Here is a 17556-nt window from a genome sequence, read left to right as displayed (position 1 = left end):
ATGACGTCGATGGCACAGATGGTGTGAAACAACAGAGGAAGAGTTGTTATTTTTTGTCGTGTTAGCCAACGTTTGGGCTGCTGACACAATGAGGAGATAAGATGGATAATGCAACGGCAGATAACTGTGCGGATGAAGAGAATGAATACGCAAAGATTACATGTTTAATGCGAGTCGGGAAAAATTCAGACTGGCTTCGCTTGTTCGACAACACAGAGGTGCAGTATGCTAATGTGGCTAGCTAGCTTAATTAAACTTGTGTTAACTCTAAAACTTTTCCATGTTCGTCGTTACATAACAATTTACTCCCAATACTTGTTAGTAATTTCTTCTGTATCTTATTAGTTTGTTATAGAAAACTAGCTCCATGTGTTAAATGGACGCCGGAAGCAAATTCTGAAAGCTAATATCATATGTGTGTTTTTGGTTGCTTAGATCACAGTTGGACGTGGTGTGGATGTCACCTATCAGCTGTTATCTCCAAACTGCCCTCTCATGATCTCCAGATTGCACTGTACTTTTAAGCAAAGGGAAGATGGCCAGTGGACAGTGACAGACAAGAAGGTAGCAAGGCTTTTAATTCACTACATTGTGTTATATATGCTTTATATATATGTGCTATTTTTGTGTTTAGCTCTCCAAATAAAAGTTTAAAAAAAAAATGTTTAGACGTTACATCTATGGCTGTACAAACTCCACTAACAAATATCTGGATTTCTAATGTTCCTAACTTTTTAAAGAGTTATAGTGCAAATCCTGTAACTTTCAGTATAAACAGGGCATGAGCTTTCAGTGTGGATTTGTCACATTATAGTCAATAGATAGATAGATATGCTTTATTACAGACTCATGGTCCACACTAAGAGACAAACAGATAAATACAAACACAATAAAAAAAAAAAAAACTCTTTAGACTTTCAAGAGGCAGTCATAACAGTGTTTCCAGGACTGCTATGTGTAGCGTATAGCTCTATATGCAAGATTAGTCAGCAATACAATTACAGTATTTTCTGAACGATTCAGGTGACACATAAACCTAAACAAAAAAATATTTAGTCAGGTTAAGATTCAAAAATGTTTATTGTCATTATGTCCACATAATGAACTTTTTCTTAGAGATAATTCTCAGACTAAAAAAAAAGAGAGAAAATATAAAAATACTCAAGAATATGTGCATCTATATAAAAACACCAAAGAATTAATGTATCAAGACTATGTTCAATATATATAGAAAGAAATGTAAAATACAGTATGTACAGTCCAGTGCAAAACATGCTGTTAGGAGGCAGTTGTATGCAAAATGGTAGTAATGTGCAAATGAATCGCAGTCCCAGAGAAGCTGTTGAATGAAAGAAGTTGTAGAGTTAATAAGGTCGCCAAGTGCACCAATACTAATAACCCCACCCCCCCCCCCCCCCCCCCCACGATCACCAGCAAAATTGAATCATTTGTTCCTTGTGCCAGTATCAACATTTCCTGAAATTTTCATCCAAATCCGTCCGTAACTTTTTGAGTTATCTTGCACACAGACAGACAGACAGACAGATAGACAGACAAACCAGCGCCGGCAAAAACATAACCTCCTTGGCTGAGGTAATAAATCCATCGCTCCTCACCATCATTTACCAGTGGTTTTGATCCTGAAGTAGGTAGTTGGATAGTACACAAACAGATTTTCTAAAACTTTCATGGAGATTTATTTTCCTTTGTAGTTGACAGGCAGCTGCAGAAACATCAGACAGCAGTTGTCAACACACAACAGGTGACGCTGACCTTTATAAACCAGCAGAATGCACCTAGATCCACACTCCAGCCATTTCATTGGATTCCCATTTCTTTACAAAATTTAGAAGTTAATTTATTCACTGAAGTAACTTTGCAATACATATTACTATAGATTTTCTTTTGAAGCTGTCTGCATTCTCCTTTAGTTCACCATAGATTTGAATATTTTGATAGCATCTATTACAAACACTTGAGCTTTTCAGTGTGTTATGCAGAATGGAATTTAAGATTTAATGATTTCCGGGTCTCTAGAAGGAGTTGGTTAGGGAGAAAAGAGAGTATGGAAATTTTGAGTTTCCACACTGTTGCTCTTCTTTAAAGTAAACTGATCATACAAGCAAGAGTTCTTCATCATGTTAAGAAGGCAGCCAGCATAGTTTAAGTGTTTACCACATTGTCAGAAAGCATGGGTCAGCATGAGTCTGATGTACTCAAAACAAGAAACATGCACTCCTACACAGAGCTGCCTCTATGCTTGAGATGTCACCCATTTCTTTGTGTATGAGTGGACTGGCTAGCTACAGTGGGTGAATTCAAATTTATTAAGCTTTGTCTTGAAAATCTCAAACGTGCAAATGAGTTGGATACGGATTTCAAAACAGGAGAGAAAGCTATATGTGAACTTTCTGCAAACATCTGTAACCCCAAAGAGGCAGAAGCACTATGAACTAACCATCCTCTCCACTTCTCTGTTAAAATACTTAACCAGTCATTTTTCTCAAGAGTCAGTTTAATGTCATTTGCTTTGTTTTAACCCTCTAATAAATGGTCTACTGGTCCACATATAAAACAACTTTATATCAATAAGAATTAATGGCTCAAAGATGGCTTTGATGCCATATTGAGGTTTGATTAATGTAGTTACAGAGCACATTCACCTTCTTAAATGTATTGATTTAAATGTATTTTTTCTTCCAACAGTAAGCTTGACAATTATTGTGTTTTAGTAATTTATACCAACAAAATTGTTCAATTATTTTTTTATGCAGATATTTGAAGTCTGTGGCAGTAAGCTATTATTTGGCTGTCACATCTCCATCGCTTTGTCCAAATATAGACATATTCTGACCTCAAGAAGTCAGATAGCCAAAATACAAACTCATAGCTTCATAGGAGCTAAACAACTGATGGATAATGATAGAGTGACTCTGTCCACTTCTCTACAGCCCAACTCAATATGAGACTAAGACTGACCCTAAAAAGTAATGAATCCAATGCACCCACTGATCTGAATGTAACATACGTGTTAACAATTGTATAAATCTACTTAGTGTTGAGAGCTGAGTCTAAAAATCTGCCAGTATGTCCTGAAACTTCACTCTTTAAAAGTATAGACTTTGAAGTAGCATCTCTAAATATGTGTATTCTTTGTATATGAATAATATCTTGTAATTTTTGCTTTTTTTCCCCCAGAGTCTCAATGGTGTTTGGGTGAATGGAAAACGCATACCTGTTGAAGTACCGCATCAGCTGAAGCTTGGGGATTCAGTCCAGCTGGGGGTTCCGGTGGTGGGAACGTTTGTAGAGTTTGATTACATACTAGTTCAACAACACCTTAAAGACATTGAACTCTTTTTGGCAAAGGGACACAAAGTGGGAACAAAAATAGGTCACTTATCCAAGAAGCCCAAGAGAAAGTTGAATGTAGAAGAAGTGGAACCTTCTACCTCAAAGCCCAAGCTTTATCGCTGCTCCTCCTCAGATAAGTCATTTGCACGACCTTGCCCACAGCCTCTCACGCAGCATCGATGGCAGGTCAGTCAGGCTCTTCCAAAGGAAACCGGAACAAGCACACAAGTCCAAGAAGATAACTCCTGTTATCCCTGTGATGTGGACAACTTACAGATGTATGTCATTCTTCACTTGGTGTCTTTGTATCTTTTTTTTTTACAGTCACAAACCATATGTTACTTGTGAAAAACAACCTCTGATAGTCATTCAAGAGCATGTATTGCAATAGTTCCAGACCTTTAAATCAGCATAATTTAAATTTGTATTTATTCACTATGCACTAATGAATTAACTTAATTCAGTTTTCAGTAAAATGTGAGGAAATTTGAGATCCCTGAATGCCTCCTACCTAACTTGTTTAGTCTGGTTACCAATTAAAATGATACAAAACTTGTTGAAGCTTGAGTGGGTGAATATTCAACATTTAACATAAAAACTGACTTTAGTAGTTTATTGACAATCAGAGGTGATGTCCATAAAACTTCTCTATGTAAATGCAGTGGATAATGTTCCCATTTTTTCCACCATGTTCACAGTAAGTAAATTAAAAATGTAAATTAAATTAAACTAGAAATTAAAAAACACTACTCATATCCAATCTGTACACTGTGTCACTGTAATGAATTAAAGATTAAGGAAGATTTCTTTTATATTGTCATTTCTACAGGTACAGTCAAAATATTTTGATATTGAGGGAGCAGGTGGATAGCACCCAGCGACGGGTGGCATCTCTGGAGGGGGAACCACAAAGGAGCGACCCCCACCGAGAGGAGCAGGTCCGTGAACTGCAGAGTCAGTTGGAGATGCTCCGAGCCAAGATGTACACCATGGAAACGTTGGAGAAGTCCTTTAACGAAGCTAAAAGGCAGCTAGAGGTAAGAAGTTTATCTGCAACTGCTTGGAATACATATAAAAAAAAAACACTACTTGTCTAGACTTGATAACTGTGCACACTTGTAGTTAATTTCTGACAGCTGCAGAGAAATTTCTGGTTCTCCTGGTTTGTAGAAGTTGAAAGTTGTGATTGGAAATTTCATTCATCTACATCCTCATGTTACAAGTACAGACATAACATTTTTTTGTAAACTGTGTAATGTTTCACATAAGTTTCCCATTAATCCTCTTTTTTTCCCTCACACTAAAGCTGTAGTGTGAACTTGTTTATAAGTTTTTTCAATTAAAATGTCGCCTCATATATTTAGGCACAGAAAACACAGCATCAAGAGGAGCTTTTGAAAAAACAGTTAGAAGACGCATTACAAGAGGTATGTGCAGAAAGCTTTTGTAAAACATTTGTTTATTTCGGTTCTTAGTATCGACATTTACATAATGTAGGAAATGCTAAATAGGGCTCATATATAGTATGTACATAAACTGAGTGTGTGTTTACTTTGTTCTCAGCAAAAGAAGGTAATAGATGAACTCGCCCTTTCTCGACAAGGCTTTGAAGAGATTCTTCTGGCAAAAAATAAAGAGCTGGAAATGACAAAGGTGTGATTCTCTATTCATAGTGGTTGAAGTTGGTGAGTTCTGCCTTGTTGACCTGTTATTCTTAAACTTTACCATTTGTCTTTGAACAGGAGGAGAAAGAAAAGGCAAGGGCACAAAAAGAGGAAGTGGTTACACAGGTGACTGAAGTTCTGGAGAATGAACTACAGTGCATCATCTGCTCAGAGCTCTTTATAGAGGTAGGATTTATATTTAACATGACAATAAGTTACACCATTATGATACTATGATTAGGTTTATTTCCAAAAGTTTTACAACACAGTTACATACAAGTTATATGGTTGTGGCACAGTAATATAGCATTATACACCTGTCAGTAAACAAATGGAATATATGAAAGTTAACTCTTACTGACTCCTCCAAGGACAGACTTCAGATACGATGACACCTGTACTCGGTTTAATCTCATCTACAGGCAGTCATCTTGAACTGCGCCCATAGCTTCTGCAGTCATTGTATTAAACAGTGGCGTAGAAAGAAAGACGAGTGTCCCATCTGCAGACAGGCCATCCAGTCTCAGACCCGCTGTCTGGCACTGGACAACTGCATCGACGGCATGGTGGAAAACCTGAGCCTGGACATGAAGGCGAGAAGACAGACCCTCATCAATGAGAGGAAAGGTGAGAGGTGCGTTGTCATTATTGTCCTCCAGTCAATATATTTTGTTTTCCCCATTTATAAAGAATTACATGAATGGGACAAAAAAAGGATAAATAAAATATGAGAAGTGACACAACTAATTCACAACTAAAAAGGGGTTTATTGTATGCAAGCAGATTTTTGAAAGTACTTCAGAAAAAAAAAAAGAATATGTGTGTATTACAGTATTCTATATAAAAGTATGTTAAAAAATAAAGGAGTGTGAGAAAAGTTGCTTGCTTTTATGCAAAGTTAATGCAGCATCCACATACTTTATGACACATTTGAAGAGAGTTTCTCAACTTAACTCACCTTGACTTTACTCAACTTGGCCCAGTTTGGTACCAGCACATTGCACTTCCACTGCAGGTGTAGTGTTACCTCAGTGTACAGTCATGCTGCCTGAAAGAACTATAATGCATCTGCTGTGGTGGTGACCATTTAAAGTTGTCCCCCATGGTAAAATTAATGAATGTACAGTATAAACTATATCAACCAAAAAACATTACATGTATTTGCACAGAAAATATTCTGAATGGACTAGTCTGTGATCCGCATGGTCACTAATTTCTAGAAAAACTTAACAGAAAAAATAATTAAAATTAATACCCAATCTGTGAATTCATCCTGTTTCACACATTACAATAACACAAGTAGGCGAATTTGGAGGATTGGTCTTTGAGCCAGTGTAAGTTTTTCCCTAGTGATCCATTGTTATATTAACACTGGTCTACAAGTAAAATGGCTCCAGAATAAAAGTAAAATAGAAGTGAAACTTTACTAAATTTGAGTCACCAATATTTAAAAATAAAGTAAAAAATGCAGATTTACTGTAGTTTCCAAGATACAGTCCTGGGTCAAAATGTGAAATTCTGAGATTTAATGAGAGAATGGGTTTTACTCAGAAGGAATGTCTGTCTCAGAGCTACCAGATGTACTTTAAAACATTGTCTGCACATTACAGTACATTCACGTTTCAGCTTCTTTCTAGTGGAAGATTTATAAATCTATTGTATAAATGTACATAAACCAATATATATGTGTAATAACACTTTATCATATACATTGAAAACATCAGCAAACCAGCACTTTCATCATTTGTTTTGTAATGTATCTTATAAACTATGTGAGATTTACCACATTTAATCTCAGTGGCAGATAATTTCTACAAAAAGAAAATTGTGTAATGGGCAAAGTTACTTATTGAACTAAAAACAGTAAAACCACAAACACTACATCAAGGAGGAAAATTAACTCTAGGAAGAAAATGTTCGGTGATGTATTCATCTTAAATACAAGAAAACAAAATACTAAATATCGAAACATTAAGGCTTTGTTAATCCTCACATTATTATTCTTCCTCTATCACGCTATCCTACCCAGACACCCATGCAGTGACTATTTCTAAGAGCTTCATTGCTTCGTTTTGATTAAATGCATTATTTCCCTCATATTCTGCAGTACTTACAGGATGCAGATCAGACTGGATGTCACTGAGCTAAAGGTTCATTTATCTGACTGATGTGACACGAGTGATGTATGTAGCAGCACAGACAGCCCACAGTGCATTAATATCTGGCTGACAGCTTCAAGTACTAGCTGTGGTGTGCAAAGCCACGTTCATTAGATCAAATGGCTGCGCAGCCTTGAACCGTCTGAGGGAGCTCAGTGACTAATGCTCCACCTCATCTCTAACCCCTGAAGAGTCCTTGAGCAAAGGCCTCCACCCTCAGCTGGTGTGTGAGGCTGGAAGGCTGGAAGGCTTTCAGGCAGGTGTAACATTGAGATATTCAGGAAGTATATTTTTTGGCCACTTGGGGGCTGCAGAAACAATTTGTAGACACAACAAACACATTATCACCTTTTTAGATAGTACTGTCTGTTTTCTACAATGTGTCTGGACTAGAAAAGTTCACAATTTTTCTGCTTGTAAAATTTGACACTTAGAATATGCTGCATTTTTTATGTTTAACCCAGTTCTGTCATACTAAGTATTGTCTGTGTAACCAAAACCTTTCATAACTTCAAACAAAAAGCTGTCCCAGACCTTGTTGAATATTCAGGAAGTATAAAAGCGTGCTATCAGCATTGTTGCACTTGGCATGCTCCTTATATGTACATTTAGTCTGTACATAAGCCTGGCTCACAAAAAACAACTCAGTCCACGGCTAAAAATAGTCCCTGGTATATGCACTTTTTACCTCTCTCTAAGAAATGTTGCACAAAAAATACCATTTCCAGTGACTAAAATGCAATAGAGGGAAGATGTATCATTTGTGACCCATGTTTTAATGATTTACATCTTAAAAGGGATGAAATAGCACAGAGTGACAGCCAGAGACAGGGTAGAGATGCAGTGTGTTTACAGTAAGACAAGCCAAACCCTTTTATTGTCTTGTGAGGAATATGAAAGAAGCTGTGAGAACAGATGTCAGTTTTTTTTTACGCTGACAAAGGCAGACTAACAGTGTTGTTTGTGTGTTTATTTTTCAGCATTTAACACTAATGCAGAGGTGTTGGTTATCCATGATGATGACAGCAGTAGCAGCAGCAGCAGCAGCAGCAGCAGGGGCGGCGTTGGCTTGGTGTCCATATACAGCAGCCCCAGCTCCGTGGTCTCAGTGGGCACAGGGAGTAGTGTATACCTGGACTCCAGTTCATTCTCTAGTGGTTACACTGATGAAAGTCTGGATGAGTCTGAAGATTAGCACCTTTTTTCCTCTGTGATACAATGTGAATTGGACTTTGATACTAGTTTGGATTTTCCTGGACTGTTCCTTGGACTTTAGTCAGCATGTGGTCTCATCATGAGTCCAGTACCTAGTCATCTAATTTCATTTTGTAAAATGACCCGTTGTATTATTTTCTTTATTTTCACCTGAAGGAATAAAGTTTCTTCCTATGCATTTCAAGTTAACTTCTGTTTTTATGTGGTGATGAACATACTGACTTTGGAGACGCATTGCTATGTTTTCAAGCTTGTGGTTCTTGTGAACTCTTCTAGTGCAGAAGAAAAAAAGTATTCTTTGATTGTAACTGACTTTGTAGGTTGTGACGTGCTAGGAATGACCTTTTATCAAAGAGACAGAAAAGGGCAAACAGAATGAAAGCCCTGCTGGGATTTAAAGGGCCAAATCAATGTTTTTGTTCTTTCTGATTCACAGTAAAGAGTCTGTGTATTTTCCTAAACTTTTCTTTGTTTATTAATCTTGTTTAATGTACAGGTTTCCAATCATTTTTAAGACTAGTTTATCTAAGATACTGGGACTTTAAACCTGTAACTCACAAATTACTGGGGATTTCTGGAGAATCTGAACTGAAATTATGAATTACTTAATGTAATTACCATTTGAAGAAGTCAGCATTTTCCAATTTAGGCATTTAAGTCAGCATGTTACAAATTGTTGCAACAGTGAGTATTTTACATTTCCATATTGAAGGACTCAGTATTTCTTTCTTAATTTACACATATGTAGATGCTGTGTTGCCTAGCAACTCTTCCCCACAGCTCCTTTGGCTCTGAAAGCAAATGGAAGTGTGATGGCACCAGCTACAGTGGCGATAAAAAAGGTAAAGCACATACTTCCTACTGTAAACAGACGGTTGTGCCTGAATGCCCTGCTTATCCCTCAGTAGCAGCCCTTCAGTACTGCAATAAAGGCTTCCTACCATAAATAGTCGCTTCAGGTACAATATTAATGTTGTAGCCAGTATTCTGCTCTAGTTTGAGGTCAGTTTTTGTAATATTGTCTCCCACAGGAAGCCTCCTATTACTGTTTTTACTACATGTTTTTCTATGAAATGTCTGGAGGCAGTGGAATCCCTTAAAACAATGTTCAACTGAATGTCATCCGTTTTATGTCTCATGAGTCAAAAGAAATTCATGCTTTCCTTTGGTCAATCCTGTCCAACTGGTGAATCATACTGCCCCATGTGAAGAAAGTGGACTTGCCAAACCGATCCCCAACAGTTTTTGTTTGCAGGAATGCCCACCACAGTGATTCATCCCACATGGCCTCTCGTCAGAGTGCACTGGAACAGCAGCTCTCAGAGTAAGATGCCTTTCCTGCTGCTGTGGATGCCTGATGTCACGCCAGTCCATTAAAGCCGAAGTACGAGGCAAGCGTGTGTCTGTCAGGCCTTATTACAAGAGGACGACAGTGATGGACCGCCTTTGGGCTACGGTTGGAATCTCTCATTCCTCCATACAACAACTATCCATCTGACCCAACTCTTTTGCTGTATTAAGCATGTACCTTTATCCAGGCATGTGGACATGTTACTCAGATTATTAATTATAAATTAAGGTGGAGGTGAGACAGTTGGACTAATGTGTAGGTTGATGGGAAAAATGTTTAGGCAAGTAAACAGCATCTTCACCTGAAAATTTTGGTTATGATTGTGTACTTTTCATTTAACAAAACAAGCAATTTGCATATGTACATGTGGGAAGTTTCTCACCAAATGATGAGAGTAACTCATTGAATTAATCATCCACTTGTATCCCACAGCATTAATACAGGTAATGTCTTTTTGTCTAAATATATTTGCATTAAATTGCTTCAAATATATGATATAGCTATCCTATATATATAATTTTAGTGTTTCATTTATTTGCCACCTTACCTTAAGAAACTTCAAGATAAATTATTCAAGCTGGTTCACTGCCCTTTTTACATGCACCAGTTAAGATCATTCTATAGGATTGTTTACTGATTCCCACCTTCCTACACTGTATCTGTGCATCCTGGTTTGTGTTGTTGTTCATAAGACACATGGATTCACTCCAGCATGCTCCTGTCCAAAAGGCCCTGTCCATATCCGTGGTCCATCTGCCAGTTTTGAAAATCCAAATGTTGGTCACAGCATGAACAGGCTGAACACTGTACCAACTCCAACATTCTGCCCCCTGAATCACTGATGTCACACAGACCGAAAGGCACACCCTGTAGCTTCCCTTTTATCTCTGCAGCAGATAATGAATAAATAACAATTATCTGCCTTTTGGTGAAGTGAACTGTATTTTTTTTAATAAATCTAGTTATTATGAAATATTCAAATAAGACTAATCTATAATTTTATACATAGTAATTATAACGTTGTTCATTTACATTTTTAAAACAATAATACTTTGACAGATAAACATTACTATTTGTGAAATGAATGAAATAAACCTGCTGGTTTTGCACTTTGGTGAGACCGTGTTGCGTTCCAGAAGTAGGAAATTCCGCTTTCTATTTGTCGAAAAAAAGAAATGCGCGTGCATGATATGTAGGTCATGTGTTTTCCGAAGTTGTGTAATCCAGTATCTTAGAAACATAACAGAAAATAGCATAAATACCATGGCTACTAGATAGTTTCAATGTGTTCATCATGTTGGACGGCCCTTGGAGCTCACACTTCCTGTTGTTCAGTGAAGTAAACGCGTTCTGTTACCATGGAGACAGTGCCTGGAGGTTAGCTAGTTGTCGATATTGACGTTAACGCGTGAACAGGTAATGAAACGATAAAAAAAAAAAATGTTAAATGTTAGCTAAATGACTGTTGTTCTGTTAATTGAATTAGAATTTCCAAGTATTCACTAGATAGCTGAACTGAGCTCGATTAATAAACATTTCTGTAAAGCGTGTTTATTGTTTATTATGGTATGGCTGTAAGTTAGCGACATTGGCTCCTAGCTAATTTAACCTTTTTTTTTTTTTTTTTTTTTTTTAGCAACTATTTAATATTGCTGCTTAACATAGACTTTTTTTTAATTGGCACAAAGCAATTTATAGAACAAGAATGGGAAAAAAGTTACAGATGAGTAAAACAGAAACACATTTGGAGACATGGTAGAATGATGAAACAGAAGTATTGAAAATGCTTAATATAGGCTTCTGTCATTCATTAGAAACTTGAGTCATTCACTACAAGCAAAAAAAAATCTACAAGTAAAAGTTTTGAGTCACAGTACTAAACATTCACTTGTATCAGAGTCTTAACATTTGCAAAATTGATGCAGATTGCCATTATTATATGTATACTGGGAGCATTAACCCTTTGATGCATGAATTATGAGAATGTTAATCAAGATTTTTTTTTCTTTATTCCTCTTTAGGCTTTAAGAAAACAATGCAATTATTATTATTATTTTATTTTTTTTTATGAAACTATTTTTCATGGAGTTGCAAAAATGTCCATTAGGCTGGACACCATGCATTTCATTTTTGAAGCAACAAAATGTGTATTTACTGATGTACTGTGTGAAAACTGTGAAATTAAAACATTAAATGCTGCTAATTTGATGTTTTCTCACATTATAACATACACTACAAACAAAAAGTTATGGATATTTAAAATTTTTGGGTTATTTTTTTCAGTTGGGATTCTTGCACAACACTTTTTACATTTTTGTGTGTGAATTGAATTGAAACACATTTTTTTTAATGACCAGACATAGTTTTATTTACAAATGGCAAAAATCACAAAAATAATGACAAACCCCCCCCCCCAAAAAAACCTTTAAATTTTGGTTTGTAGAGTACTGTAATACTAGTCATTACTCACTTTATGGAGATAATATGCCACAAAAAAAAAACTTTTGTTGTTAATTACAGTCTAATAACAATAACAAGGAATTGATTTACACTCAAACATGTTAGATCAGGTTTATCAAGAACAGCAAAGTTACAGTAATGTTTTCAGTTGCAGTGTATGGGATGATGCATAAGCGTCCAATGTGTTGGCTGATATGAAACTAAACAAAATCCATGAATATACAAGAGAACAGCTGTAGAATGGCTGTCCACTGTAGTGACCACTATGCATGAAAGGGTTAATAATGTTCTTTTCACGCACTGTTTTGTTTGAAACTGTCACAAACTACATATATCTGACTATAAAACAAATCTTGCTCGCCAAAATGTTACATATTTCACTACATGTTTTCCTTTTAGTCAGTGAAGTGATCCTAAGCTGCTGAAACACAAGGCCTGTGCAGTAATGCCAAAGTCTCCTCGTCCTTCAAGGGCTACACTAAGCCCTGCTGAGGACTCCAACAAGATGAGGAGGGTTATTGCTGAAGATCCAGACTGGTCTCTGATGCTAGTCCCCTTTTTATCAACCCTCTGCCTGGAAAGCATCGCAAGAAACATGGAAAGTATGTCCCCCTTTACCTACCATGATCATACACCATTTAAGAGAATCAGTAATGGTTAACAAATTAATTACAACTTTTACACTTGTTTCAGAAAAACCCATATTCGAAGAGCTTAACCCCCTTCAGAGAGAGTTTGTGCAGGGGAAACTCTCTGTTTCCTTGCCTCTGCATGTCACGGCCAACTTGATCAGTGATGGTGTCTACTGGAAGCGATGCTGTGAGGAGAGGTGGGAAATTTGTGATGTAGCTCATTATGGTAACAGCTGGAAACGAATGTTCTTTGAGAGGCACCTGGAGAACATGATTGAGCTTTTTATCCCAGATGTAACACAGCCAGAAACAATTCTTGACATGGTACCTCTTTGCAAAAACTATGTGAAGAGGCTGGACATTTCACAGCTTCTGCCACCTATCAAGGAACCCCAGAAGGAAGAGGAGGAATATAGCACAGAGCTGGTGAATGACAATGACTATGAAGGACCCTCTATTGATCACTTCGATTTCAGCATTCTTCTTGACAAGCTGGACAACCTGGAAGAGTTCCATCTGGTGTATAGGGTCAGACAGTGTGGTATGAACTTCGAATGGGAGATGTTTGGGATGACTGACCGAGATTGTGAATCCCTTGCCAAGGCCCTGAAGTCCTGTAAGACCCTAAAGGTGAATATTCATACTTCCGTATATGAAATGTAGATTGTTATTGTGGTTTGTGCTGTGATAGGCAGTAGTGAGGTTATTTGCTTTGTTTCATAATTCACATTGACATCGCATTGAAGTTATTGGTTCATTGTGTCATCTTTAAAAAAAAAAAAGAAAGATTGTTGTTTGTACAGTCTAATTGTATGCTCTAAGTAAGCAGTGAGAAAAGATGAATTGAAGATGAAATAACACACTTTGAAAATACTCCATTATACTTACTTACTTAGTAACAGTAGGTAAGTAGTATCATAAAAATGCATGTGAAGTATAAAAGGAAAGGTAATAACTAGGCTAACTATTTAAGTATTTTGCTGTAAAATGGTCCCTTTAAGTGTTTTACTGTGATGTTTTTGCATTAATTTTGCTGCAGAATTAAAATGAATGAACTTGCATTGATTTTAACTACTTTACCACTGGTAGTTTAATGTTCAGCAGTGCATCATATTCCATACAATCATCTTATGTCTATTTCTAAAAAGAAAAGGTTACACGACTTCAGAAACAGGCCCATTTTCAGGTTTATGACGATGCATTTTTCAGTGAATCCAAGGAGAAACCTTATTAATAAACTTAATTTAGTGTAAGAAGGAGGAGAATTTTCTGTCAATAAAGGAAGAGTTAATCCTTCAGTTTATCACAAACACAGGAGATTATTCATTTGAATAAATGCAGTTATAACTGAACAGGAAGGAGATGAAAACTTTTAATCTGAAAAGTAACTAAACCTATCACAGAAATCTAATGGAGTAAAAAGGTCAATAATTACATCTGATATGTAGATGAATATAAGTGTAAAGGCTGATTAAATATCAAGTCAATAATATATCAGAAACAAAATACAAGAGTCAGAGACTGCATATAGGCTAATATTTCCCACTGTGTCTCGTCTTTCTGCAGCGTCTACGGCTTCACCAAAGCAACATAGAGGATAAACAATGCAGGTTGTTGGTGAAAAACCTTTTGGACCACCCATCGTTAAGGGAGCTTGACTTTTCTCATAACCTTATTGGAGACAGAGGAGCCAGAGCCATTGGCAAGCTGCTCAGTAGGAGTAAATTACAAGTCCTGAATATGTATGACAACAATATTAGAGACCCGGGAGCAAGAGCTATAGCTCATGCATTGTCTAAGAACTCCACCCTTTTGTCCCTAAACCTGCAACTCAACCGTTTAAGAGATGAGGGAGGTCAGTCTATTGGCCAGGCCCTCATTAAAAACAACACCCTACTTCACCTGCACCTAGGGGCCAATGAGGTGACTGGACCCTCTGCTGTTGCCATCTCTAAAGCCCTACTTCAGAATAACACCTTGAAGAGTATTAATCTCTCCTCCAACAAGCTAGGCGTGGTGAGTATGTATTCTCTACAGATAAGATGAAAGAGAGAACACTGATTTCCCGCTACTGGGGCATAAATAAGGGTGGAGCCAGAGGAAATGTTGTGTTACCCAGGAAAGACTATGTATATTTTAAAGCAAAAGATCCAATTCCACAGCAAAACCTGTAAAGATGTAACACAGTGCAGTAAACAGACAGAACATCTTTGTGCAAGTGCAAGGATTCTCAATTATTCATAGTTGTGTGTGAAAAACATGCAGTAATGGAAAGTCGAGTACGTGTTGTTTCATTGAGATAGGTGGATATGAATTTTCCTTTCTCATGCTCTCTCTACTTTGAGATCTGACAAGAATACACTGTAGAGGATCAAAAATCACCCACGTAGCAGAAATGCACCATACAGTACCATCAATATCTGTGACCTTGGATTGCCTCTCAACAAAAATAGAAAAGCCTGTTTCAGACATACTGTAAAGATAAAACACTGGTGACAACTACAATAAACGTACGCCATTTCAGACAGCAAGGGATACAGAGAGGTGATTTGTCATCTATACTGTCCTCTGACCTTTTAGAAATGTAGCATATTTACCACAAAGAAAGTATAGTTTTGAAATTCTAATAGTTTTTATATTTCAGTTTGTTGTTTGTTAATTTTTAGTTTTACATGTACCCGTTTAATTTAAGTGACTAGTTTTACTTTATTTTTCATTTAATGTTTTAGCTTTTCAGGTATTATAAGGAAAGCCTTAACACTGGAAAAAGTTCAAATGAAATAATGCATGACATCACATAGAATTTATCAAACCATTGCTTTCAAAGCAAATTATAAAAATCTATTTATATAAAGTCACTGCAAATTGAGAGGGGAAATAAAAGTGATTTTTTTTCCAGTGGAGTTATTATTATTATTATTATTATTATTATTATTATTATTATTATTATTATCTTTTTATTTCACAAAAGAAACGCATCCAGATATAGTACAAACTTAGTGATACTAGGTCTTACATTTTGCAATTCTCCTTTGTGCACTCTTCCCATCCCCCACCCCTAAAGAAATAAACCAACTAAACACACTCAGATGTAACAGACCAAAAATAAATATAAATGGAAAAAAAAGTAATAATAATAATAATAACAATAATAGGGGTAACAACATAAGCATGAGCATAGTGATGCATACTGTAGTGTAAATGATAGTAGTAAGGCAGTATTCAGTATTTGACTCACAAACTCAAACTTTCTCCATACCAGAGAGTAAAGGCAACCAAAACTCATTAAAGAGATGGCCATGATTATATTTATCCAAGGTCAGTTTTTCTAAAGGTAAAAAAGAAGACAGCTGATCATGCAAAATCTTAAATCTTAAAAGCCTTAACACTGAAAAAGTTCTAATGAAATAATGCATGACATCACGTAGAATTTATCAAACCATTGCTTTCAGTGCAAATTATAAAAATCTATTTATATAAAGTCACTGCAAATTGAGGGGGGAAATAAAAGTGATTTTACCCGGTAGAGTTATTCTTTATTAACAAAATCAGTTTTAGCTGTAGATACATTTTTCCATTAACAATAATAACTCCTCAGTGTGTTTAATCAAAGCCTAATGTGTTGCTACCTGCTAACGTGTGTGTGCAGGACGGAGGTAAAGCCCTTCAGGAAGCGATGTCTACCAACACCACTGTAACAGAATGTGACATCCGTCTGACGGAGGTGGATGAATCTGACGTTTCCTTAATCAATCAGGTGGTTTGGTCCAATCAGAGTGTAGAACTCCAGAAGCAAGCTCAAGAGAAGAAAACCAAGTAGACATCACCTGCTCCTCAAATACAAACCTATCTTTATTACATACTGATCAGTTCACCTGTGAATTTTCTACCTAGAGTTGTAGGTTGATGGAACACTGTACATGTATTTGTCGCATATTTGTACCTATTTTAAAATATTACAGTGACTATGACACACAACTGTCAAACCTTATATGACATGATATTGACTAAGGACTTTCTTTTATCTAGTCTGTGTTGTTTCTTCATGTAACACAGAAAGTCAGGCTGAAAACATTACTTTAAGCATCACCTAATCGATGAATTTTGTCACCATGTATGCTGCAGTTTAGTAGTAGACTAGTACCACATATCTATACTACAATGCAAAGTGTGATTTTAGCAGATGTGAAATAATTATTGACACAAATTGTAGTGAGCATTTCAGTTTATTGAGCCTCTTAACATTTTCATACACAGATTTGGTATTCAGTCCTTATGTTACAGCAAGGCAACGTTGTGTTGGTGTTTGAATACACAGACTTGTGTTTTTACCTACATCTACTGATTAACAGTGTAACACATTGGCTAGGCATCAAAATATTTGAAGTGTAAGAATCTCACATTTCCCCAGTTTTATCTTGCAAAAAAACTGTCTTTTAAAAGAATATGGAGAGGAGCAGATGCTATTCTCTAACTTCGTAATGGACTAATACATACAGCTATCTAAATATTATAGAATACTGATATTTTTAGATCAGTAATCACTATCAATAATTGCTCAACTTTCCCTAAAAAAAGCAGAATTATTGATGAAAATGGGTCCAATCCTAAATCAGTTAAATAATCTGGACATTAATTTTGCTAAAATAAAAGTTATCAAATATAAATTAAAAATCTAAAAGGAAACATTTTACAGGGGACTATTGCCATCTGTATCTGAT

The 17556-nt window shown here is 36.3% G+C and overlaps 2 protein-coding genes across 3 annotated transcripts; both read left to right on the top strand.

The window, feature by feature from the left end:
* rnf8 (ring finger protein 8, E3 ubiquitin protein ligase) lies at window positions 1-8570 on the top strand. Of its 2 annotated transcripts, none has more exons than XM_030129008.1 (9): window positions 1-218; window positions 436-564; window positions 3199-3632; window positions 4184-4391; window positions 4719-4781; window positions 4918-5007; window positions 5097-5204; window positions 5441-5645; window positions 8158-8570. In XM_030129008.1, exons 1-9 carry the CDS (start codon window positions 102-104, stop codon window positions 8370-8372), a joined length of 1569 nt encoding a protein of 522 aa, XP_029984868.1. In that variant the 5' UTR covers window positions 1-101; the 3' UTR covers window positions 8373-8570. The 2 variants fall into 2 exon arrangements, with proteins under 2 accessions (XP_029984868.1, XP_029984869.1); XM_030129009.1 differs by having other exon boundaries at window positions 5441-5652; window positions 8158-8294.
* Window positions 8571-8710: 140 nt separating this feature from the next.
* On the top strand, window positions 8711-16736 carry drc5 (dynein regulatory complex subunit 5). Its single transcript, XM_030129010.1, has 5 exons — window positions 8711-9848; window positions 12603-12805; window positions 12897-13465; window positions 14402-14851; window positions 16485-16736. The coding sequence occupies exons 2-5, from the start codon at window positions 12649-12651 to the stop codon at window positions 16653-16655; spliced, it is 1347 nt and encodes a 448-aa protein (XP_029984870.1). The 5' UTR covers window positions 8711-9848; window positions 12603-12648; the 3' UTR covers window positions 16656-16736.
* The last annotated feature ends 820 nt before the right edge of the window (window positions 16737-17556 follow it).

The sequence above is a fragment of the Sphaeramia orbicularis genome, chromosome 24 (genome assembly GCF_902148855.1).
Source record: "Sphaeramia orbicularis chromosome 24, fSphaOr1.1, whole genome shotgun sequence".
NCBI classification, from domain to species: Eukaryota; Metazoa; Chordata; class Actinopteri; order Kurtiformes; family Apogonidae; genus Sphaeramia; species Sphaeramia orbicularis.
Note: the sequence above shows the minus strand (reverse complement) of the source record. Positions and strands in the feature narration are given on the sequence as shown.

What these genes read in the sequence shown, in the direction of transcription:
- drc5 (XM_030129010.1), top strand. Translation starts at nt 12,649, where the DNA reads ATGCCAAAGTCTCCTCGTCCTTCAAGGGCTACACTAAGCCCTGCTGAG. An exon ending in AGTCCTGTAAGACCCTAAAG is followed by an intron (nt 13,466 to 14,401) that starts GTGAATATTCAT and finishes GTCTTTCTGCAG; the next exon opens with CGTCTACGGCTTCACCAAAG. An exon ending in CCTCCAACAAGCTAGGCGTG is followed by an intron (nt 14,852 to 16,484) that starts GTGAGTATGTAT and finishes GTGTGTGTGCAG; the next exon opens with GACGGAGGTAAAGCCCTTCA.
- rnf8 (XM_030129008.1), top strand. Translation starts at nt 102, where the DNA reads ATGGATAATGCAACGGCAGATAACTGTGCGGATGAAGAGAATGAATAC. An exon ending in TAGAAGACGCATTACAAGAG is followed by an intron (nt 4,782 to 4,917) that starts GTATGTGCAGAA and finishes CTTTGTTCTCAG; the next exon opens with CAAAAGAAGGTAATAGATGA. An exon ending in GCTCAGAGCTCTTTATAGAG is followed by an intron (nt 5,205 to 5,440) that starts GTAGGATTTATA and finishes TCTCATCTACAG; the next exon opens with GCAGTCATCTTGAACTGCGC.